General features: G+C 43.6%; 1 protein-coding gene across 7 annotated transcripts in view; it reads left to right on the top strand.

The window, feature by feature from the left end:
* fmnl2a (formin-like 2a) overlaps positions 1–14,059 on the top strand; it is a 207,877-nt gene that overhangs the window by 160,610 nt on the left and 33,208 nt on the right. For all 7 annotated transcript variants that reach the window (XM_078403887.1, XM_078403886.1, XM_078403885.1 and 4 more), the window contains exons 11-14: positions 6,933–7,043; positions 9,465–9,614; positions 10,244–10,345; positions 12,979–13,279. In XM_078403887.1, the coding sequence (XP_078260013.1) occupies positions 6,933–7,043; positions 9,465–9,614; positions 10,244–10,345; positions 12,979–13,279 (664 nt within the window). The remainder of the gene's footprint in view (positions 1–6,932; positions 7,044–9,464; positions 9,615–10,243; positions 10,346–12,978; positions 13,280–14,059) is intronic.

Genomic DNA, 14,059 nt, shown 5'->3' with positions numbered 1-14,059 from the left:
TCTAATTCATCCAGTGAATTGGCCTCCACTGCCTTCTGTGGCAGAGAATTCCACAAATTCACAAATCTCTGGGTGAAAAAGTTTTTTCTCATTTCAGTTTTAAATGGCCTCCCCTTTATTCTTAGACTGTGGCCCCTGGTTTTGGATTCCCCAACATTGAAAACATTTTTCCTGCATCTAGCATGTCCAATTGTTTTATAATTTTATACGTTTCTATAAGATCCCTTCTCATCCTTCTAAATTCCAGTGAATACAAGCCCAGTCTTTCCAATCTTTCCTCATATGACAGTCCCACCATTCCAGGGATTGACCTTGTGAACCTATGCTGCATTGCCTCAATAGCAAGAATGTCCCAACTTGAGGGAGACCAAAAGTGCACACAATACTCCAGATTAGGGCTCACTGCAGAAGGAACTCTTTACTCCTATATTCAAATCCTCTCGTTATGAAGGACTAGGACCATCTACGCGAGTGTAGAAGAATGAGAGGTGATCTCATTAAAAGTTATAAATTCTTACAGGACTCAACAGGCTGATGCTGATAGAGAATCGAGAATTAAGGGTCACAGACTGATAAGTAGGGGTAGGCCTTTTAGGAGTGAGATGAGGAGAAATGTCTTCATTCTTCTATTGTTAGTAAATGTTAGAAACACTAACAGCACATCTACTTGTAAGCATGACAATAATTTGGATTCTATGTTGAAATATTTTAATCAGACTTTAAACCATTGCTCGCTAGGATATTCATATGCCAGAATTAAACTGGGCGACTTTTACTACTATGGTCGTGGAACAAAAGTAGATACAATCCATTGTGGATTATATCGCAAACTGTCATTGAAAACTGCATCTTGAAACATATCACCTCTTTCTCAGAAAACAAACCCCGTATTTGCCAGTCAGAGTCCTACAGCCTGGAAACAGGCCATTCGGCCAAACTTGCCTACCAACATGTCCCATTTATACTAGTCCCACCTGCCTGCATTTGTCCCATATCCCTCTAAACCTATCCTATCCATGTACTTGTCTAAATGTTTCTTAAATGTTGTGATAGTACCTGCCTCAACTACCTCCTCCGGCAGCTCATACCATACACCAACTACCCTTTGTGTAAAAAAAGTTACCCCTCAGGTTCCTATTAAATCTTCTCCTCTCACCTTAAACCTGGTCCTCTGGTTCTCAATTCCACTACTCAGGGCAAGAGACGCTGTGTGTTTACCCAATCGTCCTCTCATGACTCTGTATACCTCTTTAAGATCTCCCCTCATCCTCCTGCACTCCAAGGAATAGATTCTTACCTTGCTCAACCTCTCCATATAGCTCAGACCTTGGAGTCCTGGCAACATCCTTGTAAATCTTCTCTGCACCCTTTCCAGCTCAGGCCTCTGAATGTTGCCTCTTTCTCCGGAGGAATTGAGCTCCAAATTATCTCTTATTTGTACTCCATTTTCTGAATTAATAACCACTGTTGCCTTTCAATGCTGAAATCACCAATTGAATCACCAAGTTGAGGGATACAGCATAGAAACAGGCCTTTTGGCCCACTGAGTCCACTCCGACCATCGATCACCCATTCATACTAATTCTATGTTATCCTACTTTCTCATCCACTCCCAACACATTTGAGGCAATTTACAGAGCCCAATTAACCTACAAACCGCACGTGTTTGAGATGTGGGAGGAAACTGGATCACCTGGAGGAACCCCACTGGAGGTCAGAGGGAAAATGTGTAAACTCCACACAGATAGCAGCAGAGGTCAGGATCGAACCGGGGTCTCTGGCGCTGTGAGGCGGCAGTTCTATCACTGTGCCGCAAAAAAAATGGTCAGGACAAGAAATTCTGCTATCTCCTGTGTTTCCGACCAGCACCAGATGCAAGGGTCAGATGACATCTAAAACCCATGTCTCTAGTCATAACTCCCAGCTGGTTAAATAGCAGTCAATAGTAAAGTCTACTTATTTACCATATAATCTAGGGTATAGGTCGCAGCACTGCATCATTTGCTTTCCCCTTTAATTTCAAGAAAACATTGCTCTTGAATTTAAGTTTAGCATTTAGCTTTTTTTCTTCCAAGTTTTAAGATAATCCCCAAAAATTCAATACAATACAGCTCGTAAGCAGACCCTCTGGCCCAACTTGCCCGAGATCGACCAAATGCCTCATCTACACTTGTCCCATGTATTGGGATCTATCATGTATTGTCTATCATGTATTGTCAAGCAAGTTCCAGAGACGTAAATGAGTTTGCGGAAGCGATTACGGACTTCATTGCCACAATAGCCGATACCATCATTCCCACGGTAAGGGTCAGTATCTTCCCTAACCAAAAACCCTGGGTGGACAGGTCTATTCGCGTGGCCTTGAATGCTCGCACCGCTGCTTACAACTCCGGTCTGGCATCCGGCAACATGGACGACTACAAGGGAGAGTCCTACCGACTGCGAAGGGCAGTGAAGGACAAGATGGTACCGGGACAAGATGGAGTCACAGATGGAGCAGCAGGACACCAGGCGCCTTTGGCAGGGGCTACGGATTATAACTAGCTACAGGTCCAGCACCCCCTCAACCGGAAGTGCCGGCTCCTCCTTAGCTGATGACCTGAACTCTTTTATGCACGGTTTGAGATGGGTAACACCACCAGCTCGCCGTCTAAAAACAGCACCGAAGGGGCGCTGGCTAGCGAGGCTGGAGGGGGATCCACCGCCGGGGATGTGCACACATTCTCGGTGTCCGAGCATGAGGTGAGGTGGGCTCTGACGCGTGTGAACACGAGGAAAGCTGGAGGCCCAGATGGTATATCTGGGCGAGTACTAAAGTCTTGTGCTACTCAGCTTGCTCCAGTACTCACCACAATATTCAACCTCTCCTTGGCAAAGTCCGTGGTCCCTGCATGCTTCAAAAGATCCATCATTGTACCGGTGCCAAATAATGCCTCTCCAGCGTGTTTAAATGACTACCGACCGGTGGCCCTCACCTCGGTTGTCATGAAATGCTTTGAGAGGCTAGTCAAGAAGCACATCTGCGCCCTCCTTCCTCGCAACATGGACCCACTACAGTTCGCATACCGTCCGAACAGGTCCACGGATGATGCGGTCTCCCAGGTTCTACACACCGCTCTCTCTCATCTGGACAGCCAGGGGGGCTATGTGAGGATGCTGTTCATTGACTTTAGTTCAGCATTCAACACAATAGTCCCCAGCAGACTGGTTGAGAAGCTGCTGGAACTGGGGCTTAGCACCCCTCTGTGTGCCTGGGTCCTGGACTTTCTCACTGCCAGGCCCCAAGTGGTCAGGATGGGGGAACACACATCTAGCTCCCTCACCCTGAACATAGGATCCCCCCAGGGCTGCGTCCTTAGCCCCCTACTGTACTCCCTGTACACACATGACTGTGGGGCCAGGTTCAGCTCAAACTCCATCATCAAGTTTGCTGATGACACTGTGGTGGTGGGCCGGATCTCCAACAACGATGAGAAGGCCTACCGGGAGGAGGTGGCTGATCTGGCACTCTGGTGTCAGGATAATAGCCTCCTCTTGAATGTCACTAAAACAAAGGAGCTGATTGTGGACTTCAGAAGGGCTAAACATCCAAGGACGTACACGCCACTGGAGATAAATGGGTCTATTGTGGATAGGGTGAGCAGTTTTAAATACTTGGGAGTCCGCATCGCAGAGGATCTGACGTGGGCAACGCACATTGCCGCACTGGTGGGTAAGGCTAAGCAGTGCCTTTACCACCTTAGACAACTGAGGAAATTCAGAGTGTCTCTGAGGATCCTTCATTGCTTCTACTCTGGGGCTGTAGAGAGCATCCTGTCCGGCAACATTACAGTCTGGTTTGGGAACAGCTCTGCCCAGGACAGGATGGCCCTGCAGAGAGTAGTGCGTTCGGCAGAACGCACCATGGGAACTACACTCGTCCCCCTGCAGGACCTATACATCAGGAGGTGCAGATCCAGAGCAAGCAAGATCATGAGGGACCCCTGCCACCCCAGTAACGGACTGTTCCAGATGCTACGATCAGGCAAACGCCTCCGCTGTCACGCTGTGAAAACGGAGAGGATGAGACGGAGCTTCTTCCCACAGGCCATCAGGACTGTCAACTTTTATAACCCCAGAGACTAAATTTTTGTCGACACTAATAGTAACTTATTAACTTTATTTATATGCTGTAACTGTAATTCTTTTTGTGCACAACCCGCAGGCATTGCCACTTTTATTTCACTGCACATCGTGTATGTGTATGTGACAAATAAATTTGACTTGACTTGACTTGACTCCAATGACTGGTTAGCACGCAACAAAAGAACGTGTACACAGTACACGTGACAATAAAGCAAACTAAACTAAACCTTTGGTATTTGTAGTTATTCTATTGTTAATGTTACATATTTAGTGTTGCAATTTCATTATCAAAATACAGCTTGAGAAAAATATATATAAATCTGAAAATATAAGTAGAATATTGAAATGGAAACATTGAAACCCAATTTTATAGACTAATATATTAATTAGTGATTACCCCACCATTGCCCCAGGTGGACCTGTAATAGTATATAGTATATAGTATAATAAATATTACTAGTTTTTATAGTATATATCTGGGGCTATGTCTTGGGTACAGTTTTAATCTTTGGAGATTAGGTATAAAAAACAAATCAGTACATCTGATACGCAGGATTTTATATTGTTAAAAAGACTCATTCATAAAATATATTTTAATCCAAATATGTAGCCTGTATTTCAATGCGAACGGCTCTTAATGTCTTCCTGGTCCTAAAGAACCCAGATGAGCTGGAAACCAATCCGGGTTTTGTCGTAATATAACAATAGCACACGAGTCACACTTTGATAACTTGACAAATCCAAGATCTTGTGTGATTTTAATATTTTAATGATTAATAGTGTCTGTTATTGAAGTCAAAGTATTAAAAAGATCTTTTCAGAATACCTGTATCTGAGTGTATATATATATATATATATATATATATATATATAAACATAGCACAAAAAGTAAGGAAATTTGTGTTTGGTAGATTATTTCTTTGTTGTAACAATGCTTCTTGGCAATAAATCTTATACCGTTGGAAAGCCTGTTTATTTCCCTTTTAAATGGTGCCACATTTGTAAGGAACATGCATTTGTGGGATGAGCAGCAGAGCTGAGTATATGGGTTGCGCCCATGAAAAATTTGCCAAATCTCTGCCAATGCCAAACAGCTTATTCTGCCATTGACTCTTGTTCGGTGTTGTTTGGTGGATTGGATGATTGAAGTCTGAAGAAACAAGACATATTGGCAATTTAACAAATTATTCATTTAATAAACAGGAGCCACAGTAGCGTGTGGAAGAACCATACACAGCCATAACAGCCTGGCACCTCCTCCTCATGCTGGTCACCAGCCTGGTCACACACTGTTGTGGGATGGCATCCCATTCTTGTCAGCACCTGGGGGTACCAGAAGCTCAAAACAAGAGTCAATAGCAACAGCAGAATAAGCTGTTTGGCATTGGCAGAGAAGATTTGGCACATCCCATATACTCAGCTCTGCTGCTCATCCCACAAATGCATGTTCCTTACAAATGTGGCACCATTTAAAAGGGAAATAAACAGGCTTTCCAACGGTATAAGATTTATTGCCAAGAAGCATTGTTACAACAAAGAAATAACCTACCAAACACAAATTTCCTTACTTTTTGTGCTATGTTTATATATACTGTGTATATATGAGCCTTGAGTTACATGGGAGAATGTGGAGGAATACAAGTTGATCAGTTTTATATAAAGGAATCGTGCAATTAATTAATTTTATAGACTAGAGTGCCAAATTGAATCTGGATATGAAGAAAAATAAATCAGCCATATTGTCATATATTATGCCTGGTTTTCTTTCTGTTAACATCAGTGATTAGTGAAGTTTCTTTCATTGGAATAGCAATTCTTCAGTTGTCTCTATGAGGAAGAGATTATGTATAAAATGGGAGCAGTCTCCAGGGGTTCTTTGTGTGGTTGTTAGGAATGGTCTGCGGTTAGAATGAAAGGTAATCAATCAGCTATTGTTCCCCAGACTTGATTAATTGTTTTTCATTTTCAAATCAATCGATGTCGTTGGACAGTGTGATTCCTCATTGTCTGCCCTCTGTCTTATTGCTTGTGGCAGCACACCATGACCATAATGATGAGCCTCAGTGAATCTATCTAAATGCTCTGTACGTCCGAGGATTAGTAAACTGTTGAAGTTTAATGGAAAACTCAGGCACTTAAGCAGAACAGATATCTGACTGACTTTCAACAATGGTCAGTGCATTTCAGAAATAACTAACTCAATTTATAAAAAGACATTGAGGAATCATTTCACAATATTATCTATATTTAGTTTAGTTTAGTTTAGAGATATATCGCAGAAACAGGCCCTTCGCCCATCAGTGATGCTCGCACACTAACACTATCCTACACACACTAGGTTCAATTTACAATTTTACTAAGAGAATTAGCCTACGTCTTTGGAGTGTGGGAGGAAACTGGAGCACCCGGAGAAAACCCACAGGGAGAACGTACAAGGTCCGTGCAGACAGGACCCATAGTCAGGATCGAACCCAGATCTCTGGCACTGTAAGGCAGCAACTCTACCGCTGCGCCACCGTGCCACCTCTATTTTATTTGGCATTTTTAAATTGTTTCTTATTTTCTCCATTACATATTTTGTAAATGAGGCAGTTGTTGGAACTGGTTGCATTTACAGTACATGGATATACCTATCAGCAAAAGGTTCCTTAAACCACAATATTTAATATTAAATGCATTTGATGGTCTTCAAGGCAACTTGAAGCATGGGGTATAACTGTGCTTGCAGCTTTTTGTTCTTGTATCAGTGGAAGATCTGAGAATTACGTTAACCATTTGAATATCTTGTTCATTCTGTTTGCTTCCAGGTGGCTTGTATGCAGTTTATTAATATTGTGGTCCATTCTGTAGAAGATATGAATTTCCGAGTGCATCTCCAACATGAATTCACCAAACTAGGACTGGATGAATACCTGGATGTGAGTATCCTGCTACAAGATGTCTATAGCCCATTGCTTGAACCTACTAAATGCCCACCACCGATTTTTTTGGCAACTGGTGGTCTGGCACCTCCTTTAATCCGGACAAACCTACGAGAGTGCACTTGAAATCGCCTCCCCCCCTCGGAAGTCCCCGTAGAATTGTGGAGCTTAGGCTGGGCGAGGTTGCCGAATTTGACCTCATCGGGACTTCTGCGCCACTCGGCGGGTCGAATTTTCCTCCTGCGGCCCAGGCTCTGGAACTCCGGCCCAGCTGGAGCCGGCAGATCCATTCCCACTGCCGCCTTCCACGGTCGACTTCGTGGGCCGGTATCTCGGCCGCCCGGCTGCTAAGGTGGACCGTTCCAGCACCATTGGACTCCTCTCGGAGGCCCGGACTTCTGTTGGTCTGCCAAAACAGATAATCTAGAAAGGCTCTGGAGCCAAGGGTGGTGGGAAATCGTTGGTGGACCTGTAATTAATTTTCTCACCCAGAATATCTTTGACATTAACTAATTTACTAGATTGGAGCAGGGAGAATATTAATAGAGATGAGATATGATACTAAGCAGTGTGGGGATGTGAGGAAGATGCAGAAAGGCCAGTGACTGGGTGAGGACACAAAGATGGAATATTATGTAGAAAAACATGAGGTCACTCTACTCTGGGGAAAAATTAAAAGGCAGAACGTTGAACAGTACAGCACAAGAACAGGCCCTTCAGCCCACAATGTCTGTGCCAAACATGATGCCACAACCAACTCTTGTCTACCTGCACATGAACCATATCCATACGCCTATTCAAAAGTCTTTGAAATGCCTCTCTCATATCTGCCTCCTCCACCACCAACCCTGGCAGCATGTTCCAGACACTCACCATCCTCTGTTTAAAAAACCTGCCCCGCACATCTCCTTTAAACTTTGCCCCTCTCACCTTAAAGCAATGCCCTCTAGTATGAGTACGGAAAAAATGCTTCTGACTGCCTACACCAGCTATGCCTCTCATAATTTTATAAAGTACTATCAAGTCATCCCTCAACACCCGGTTCTCCAGGAAATACAATCCTAGTTTGTCCAACCTCTCTCCCTGTAGCTAATAGCCCCTAATCCAGGCATCATTCTGGTAAATCACCTCTGCACCCTTTCCAAAGCTGCCACATCATTCCTATAATGTGGTGACGAGAACTGCACGCAGTACTCCAAATGCAGCCTAACCTAAGTCCTATAAAACAGATCTAATAAAGAAAGTCCCTTTGATCATCTTATCGACTCATTTTGCTATTGTTTAAGGAACCTGTGGATGTACACTCCACTGGTCCTTTGTTTGTTCACAGCACTTAACGACTTCCCACTTGCTCCCGTGTCTTACTGTGCTTCCCACTATAGAGTCATATAGTCATGTAGCACAAAAACAGGCCCTTCGGCCCAACTTATCCATGCTGACCAACATGTCCCATCTGCACTAGTCCCACCTGCTTGTGTTTGGCCCATGTTGTTCTAAACCTTTCCTATCCATTTATCTGTCCAAATGTCTTTGAAATATTGTTATCATACCTGTACCTGTCTCAATGACCTCCTCTGGCAGTTCCATATACCGATATCCTTACTCTGAATATATTCAGACTAGGGATGTGATTGCATTGGGCAGAGTGCAGAGGCAATTCACCAGCGTGTTGCCTGGATTGGAGGACATTCATCATGGAGTGAGATTGAATGGGCTGAGGGGTGATACGATCAAAGTGTATAAGATTATGACAGGAATAGATAGGCTCGGATAATCAGAGTCTTTCTCCCAGCATCTGGGTATCAAAAATGAAGAGGACAAGGAGTTTTAAAGGTGGTCTGAAGAGCAAGTGATTTAGAGTGGTTCATTTCTGGAATACAGAGGTGGTGGTTGACACAAAATGCTGGAGTAACTCAGCGGGACAGGCAGCATCTCTGGAGAGAAGGAATGGTTGACGTTTCGGGTTGAGACCCTTCTTTAGTGCCAAGGTCTGAAGAAAGGTCTCGACCCGAAACATCACCTATTCCTTCGCTCCAGAGATGCTGCCTGTCCTGCTGAGTTATTCCAGCCCTTTGTGTCTATCTTCGGTAAAACCAGCATCTGCAGTTCGTTCCTACGCCTTCTTCAGACTAATTGTAGTAAGGGGGGAGAAAGCGGAGAAGAGGTGGGTGCGGGTCATAAGGAACTGCAAATGCTGGTTTACAAAATGAAACATAGGCTTCGGTATAAACCAGCATCTGCAGTTCTTTGTTTCTACCACTAAAAGCAGCAAATCCTCTCCAGCGTTGCATCTGTCCAAAATAGATGAATTCTGCTGAGAGGGAGTTGTACAAACTGTACTTTTTACATGACAGTCTGGTATATAAACCCAAGAAGCTGTATTTTAAAGTGGATTGTTAACTTTCTTTTTGTTTTTAGAAGCTGAAAAACACAGAGAGTGACAAACTCCAAGTGCAGATTCAAGCCTACATGGACAACGTATTTGACGTGGGTGCGTTACTGGAAGATGCTGAGACCAAGAATGCTGCCTTGGAGAGGGTGGAAGAACTGGAAGAAAACATTTCTCATGTAATCCGTGCTTTAAATCTTCAGTCAGGACTCTAGTCTCCTGAGTGTGCGTTGAGCAATAACGCTCGAAGTGAATAATTGCCACAAATTATTATTTGTCCCTAAATTTCTCTGGGAACTAATTTCACCCTCGTATGATTAAGCAATGATTAGACTTACAATAACAAAAATAAGAACATAAGTTTGATTGAGGACTATGCATTGCAGAGAGAGAGAGGCATGTTTTAAATGCCCAATAGATTGTGATACTGCAGAATGTAGAAGTATATTTTGTAGAACTCATTGACCGAACAGTGTTTCAGGATTAGTCACAGTTTATCGATCAAAACTTTAAATCTCCCACCTCCCCTGTGCCCCACCTGGACTCCACCTATTTTCCCCCTTTCTTTCTTTCCCCCTTTCACCCACCATCTGCATTCCTTCCTCTGGCTTCACAATTCGCAAATCTTCAGTCCTTTTGCCCCACACCTGTTTTTTCACATCTGGCCTTTGTCCAATGTGACGTGATGTGTGTACATCTACATCTGGCCTTTGTCCAATGTGACGTGATGAGTGTACATCTACATCTGAGACAGAATTGATCTTGATAAATGGTACAAAAATGTAAACTAACTTGTCAAATGTCTCAGTTGTCAGAAAAGTTGCAAGATACTGAAAATGAAGCAATGGAAAAAATTGTGGAACTGGAAAAACAGCTAATGCAAAGAAACAAAGAACTGGAAGTCATAAGAGTAAGTTGATAACCATTCCTCTGTCGATGTAAGATAAGATTATTGTGAACGGGGCAAAATAGGTCACACTGTTGACTTGCACACAGTTCAGTAAAGTATTGCCATACCTAAGCACAATCCCCAATTAGTACAAAGTGCATAGAGATAGTCCACTGACACCACATGCAAGGGTCGCCAGATTTTGGCGCCGTTTTCAAAGCCCAGTCCGGTCCGGGTAATCGGTCTGGAGCGGCGCCCGATCCAGGCGAGCCTCAGGCTGCTGCAGGGCCTCCAAATGTCCACTCCGTCCTTATCGTCCAGCGAATAGTAGTTCCTCTCCTCGCCTGCCACCTTCAGCCTTCATGCTCCTGGGGGTGCCTCCCACTGCTGACCTTTAGTTCAGTGGGATAATATAGAACTAGTGGGAATGGGTGATCGATGGTCAGTATGGTTTTGGTGGGTCAAAGGGCCTGTTTCCATGCTGTTTTTTTAAAGTAGGTAGTTCCACTGTAAGTTTGCCTTGGTGCACCATTTAAAGGCACAATTATATTCCTTCAACAAAGTGCATAATTTCCAGGAATTTTATAACTATTTCAGGTCATTTATTTGTTCTACATTGAGAGCTCCAGCAGAATCTGCCACATAAAACCCTGTAGAACAGTAAATCACAAGCAATTAAATGTTGTACTGTTTAATTGTCAAGATGCAGAGCTCAGAAGTTATAGCCAGGTTCCCTCTGTTGTTACAGGGAGTTGTGATAACTTTGCCAGTACTCTCATTGTGAATTCTAGACCATTGACTGCTGTGCTTCTCTGCATCACAATTGCGCTTAATAAGACTAATAGACTGCGGGTAACCTAGGGTCGTGAAATTCAATGTTGCTCTCACTGTGAACGCTGCAACTTCTTTCTGTTAAAGAGCTGTAATTCCTGAGTGCACACCAAGGTTTAAACTAACTCTAAAGTGCTCAAAATATTAAGGCTGATTACAAACCAGAATAAAAACTGAATAAGTTCTTGTCATGAAGTTGATTCCCTACCATTATTACTCATCCACAATGAGATTTAATTGATTACTAGGGATTATTATATACTGTTGCTGAAGACATCCAGAGACATTTCATGTAGAAACAAGGAAGTGAAGGAGCCATAGAGTGATACAGTGTGGAAACGGGTCCTTCGCCCCATCTTGCCCACACCGACCAACATGTCCCACCTACCCTAGTCCCACCTGCCCTAGTCCCACCTGCCTATGTTTAGCCCATATCCCTCTAAACCTGTCCTATCCATATCCCTGTCCAAATGTTTCTTAAATGTTGCAATACTACTTGCATCAACTACCTCCTCCGGCAGCTCATTCCATACACCCACCACCCACTGTGTGAAAACGTTACCCATCATGTTCCTATTAAATCTCTCCCCCCTCACCTTCAACCTATATCCTCTGGTTCTTGATTCCCCGACTCTGGGCAAGAGACTCCGTGCGTCTTCCCGATCTACTGCTCTCATGCCGGTTTACAAAAAAAGACACAAAATGCTGGAGTAACTCAGCGGGCAGTAACAGGCAGCATCGCCGGAGAAAGGGGATAGGTGACATTTCCGGTTGGAGCTCTTCTTCAGTCTGAAGAAGGGTCCCAACCCAAAACATCACCTATTCATGTTCTCTCGAGATATTGCCTGACCTGGTGAGTTAATCCAGAACTTGGTGTCTGTTTTACTGAGAAATCTCATTACCTGAGCTGATTCCCTTAATGCCAGTAAACATGTTTCTTCACCAGAGGCCTAAACTTGACTCTTTACATAGTTATTGGTACAGGCTCGGACATAATGACACATATATTACCAGTGCCATGCCTTTTCCATGTGGGGAAAAATTGGCCAACCAGTTGGAAATGGAAATAATTCACGAGTAGTTTGAGCTTCTGGGTACATTTATATTATCTGGTATGAAAACTATCGACGTTTTCCCCTTTTTGTTCTTATATCTCCAGACCTGGTAACTTGATAACATGCTCTGGAGTTTCTGCAAATGTCACATGTACAACATTAATGCATATTTGTTGTGCATTATTGTTTTCTCTCTCTTTGGGCAATATTCTAACATTTTCTTTTATCTGACTCCAACACATTAAAGGAGATTATAAGGGGGAACACAGCAGGGTAAATAATGAATGGATGCACAAGTGCTATGTGCCACATAGTCATAAAGCCATACAGCATGGACGCAGGCCGAAAGGTTCCGACATGAAACGTCACCTATTCTTTTTCTCCAGAGATGCTACCTGACCCGCTGTGTTAGTCCAGCATTTTGTGTCTATCTTCGGTATAAACCAGCATCGGCATCTCCTTCCTATAACAGGCCCTTCGGCCCAATTTCCCTATGGTGACCAAGATGCCCCATCAATACAAGTCCTACCTTCCTGCGTTTGGCCCATATCCCTCTAAACGTGTCCCACCATGTATTTGTCCAAATGCCTTTTAAACATTGTGATTGTACCTGCCTCAACGACCTCCTCTGGCAGGTCATATGGCTTTTTTTGTGTTGTCCTTTGTTTTATTTTAGGGATTTTAGGCACAGTTTATTAAGTTTTGAAGAGTTGGGTTTTTTCTCAGGTCACCTTGGAAATTGATTTTCCTCCGTCTGGTTCTTTGCAGGAGGTTTACAAGGACACCAACACTCAAGTGCACACACTGCGGAGAATGATCAAAGAGAAGGAGGAGACCATTCAAAGGCACAACCACCTGGAGAAGAAGATCCACGAGCTGGAGAAGCAAGGCTCCATCAAGGTTCACAAGAAAGGAGATGGTGACATTGCCATTCTGCCGGTTTTGCCCAACACGTCGCAGTCCCCGGGTGCAGAGAACATACCAAGCCTTTACTCTGGGCTGCCACTTGAAGCCTCACATACGTCCATGCCACCACTTCCGGGGCTTCCTCCATGCTCCTCTGGTGCAGGTACGGCTCAAAATCACCAGCAGATTATACGACTAGGGACTAAATGGGCTGTGTTTCTAGTTGGCACCGTTGCGTGTTTTATTCAAGTCGTGAAATATTAACAGATATTCTTTGCATGGAGATTGAATACAGTTACAGTAACTGAAAGAGCAGTGGGACAATTATTATAATCCAACTTACCGCTTTGCTATTCCTCCAAAAGTAGCAAGACGAGTCAATAAGATGGTCGAAGGGGCACAGATGCCTTTCTTTATTAAATCTGTTTTATATGACGTAGGTTAGGCTGCATTTGGTGTATTACGCACTGTTCTGGTGGAAGGCTTTGGAAAGTATGCAGAGATGGTTTACCTGAATGATGGTAGAATTAGGGGGATATCAGCTACAGGGAGAGGTTGGATAGACGTTGTTTTCTCTGGAAAGCCGGAGATCGTGGGGAGACCTGATAGAAGCTGCCGGGTGGGGCGGGGGTGGTGGTAGATATGATAGACATGTTTATTCTTTATATCTTTGGTATAAACCAGCCTCTGCAGTTCATTTTTTGTACATTACCGAACTATTCCATGTCCAATAAGGGTTGTACGTTATGTGCAAGATAAAGATTGATAAATTTTTAGATATTAAGAGAATATGCGTGAACATGAGGCTGCGCTAAAAGATCAAACATGAAATTGCTGATGAGACTGGCTGGCCTTCTATAGATTCTATTTCTTGAGTTTTGGTATTGAACCTTGTCTTGTTTGAAGTCTGAATATTATTTAACCTCCGCCCTTTGGAAAATGA

The sequence above is a fragment of the Rhinoraja longicauda genome, chromosome 8 (genome assembly GCF_053455715.1).
Source record: "Rhinoraja longicauda isolate Sanriku21f chromosome 8, sRhiLon1.1, whole genome shotgun sequence".
Taxonomy (NCBI): Eukaryota; Metazoa; Chordata; class Chondrichthyes; order Rajiformes; family Arhynchobatidae; genus Rhinoraja; species Rhinoraja longicauda.
Note: the sequence above shows the minus strand (reverse complement) of the source record. Positions and strands in the feature narration are given on the sequence as shown.